The sequence below is a fragment of the Penaeus monodon genome, chromosome 33, assembly GCF_015228065.2.
Source record: "Penaeus monodon isolate SGIC_2016 chromosome 33, NSTDA_Pmon_1, whole genome shotgun sequence".
Classification (NCBI taxonomy): domain Eukaryota; kingdom Metazoa; phylum Arthropoda; class Malacostraca; order Decapoda; family Penaeidae; genus Penaeus; species Penaeus monodon.
The window spans coordinates 33132276-33132867 of record NC_051418.1 but is presented as its reverse complement, the minus strand read 5'-3'; the positions used below and the strand labels follow the sequence as shown (position 1 = coordinate 33132867).

Here is a 592-nt window from a genome sequence, read left to right as displayed (position 1 = left end):
GTGCCACCAACCTTAATTCCCTTCGTTCAGATCCCAGAAAACCTGAAGTGGCGCGATGTGAAGGACTCATTCACGGACAAGCAGACCCGGAAGACGTGGCGCCAGATCTTCAACTCCGTCAAGACCCTGAGACAGCAACAGCGGTCGGCGGCCCTGTCTGGCTTCAGCGTGTCGCCCGAAAGGTCCTCCTCCGACTTCGTGATCCCTTCCGACGTGACCCTGGCCGCCGTGCAGCAATCCGCCAGGGGCATGTCCGTCAGGGAACTGCGAGACTTGAAGGCGAGACTGAGGGAGCTCCAGCGGCAGTCTCGCAGGAGCAGGGACACCATTCGACTCCGGGTTCCTGCTGGTCTCACGGGAACGCCTCCGGGGGTCACGGCGGTGGCTGCTCCCAACGGCGAGCAGATCGTGACGATTCCCTCGGACCTCCTGTGGGCGGACGTGCAAGATTCCTTCGCCACGTCCCTGGAGAGGAAGATGTGGAGGCAGGTCTTCAAGGCGAGGAACAAGGTGAAGGCTGACCTGCGAGGAGACAACATCGAGATGAGGAAGAGCCTCCGCTACATTAATGACGTTCCTGAGTAACCTCGCC

At 60.8% G+C, this 592-nt stretch overlaps 1 protein-coding gene across 1 annotated transcript in view; it reads left to right on the top strand.

Moving 5' to 3' along the window:
- LOC119594412 overlaps nt 1-573 on the top strand; it is a gene marked incomplete at both ends in the record, with an annotated part of 7348 nt that extends 6775 nt beyond the window's left edge. Inside the window, 1 exon segment of the mRNA XM_037943473.1 lies at nt 31-573. Coding sequence (XP_037799401.1) covers nt 31-573 — 543 coding nt within the window.
- Nucleotides 574-592: the final 19 nt, after the last annotated feature.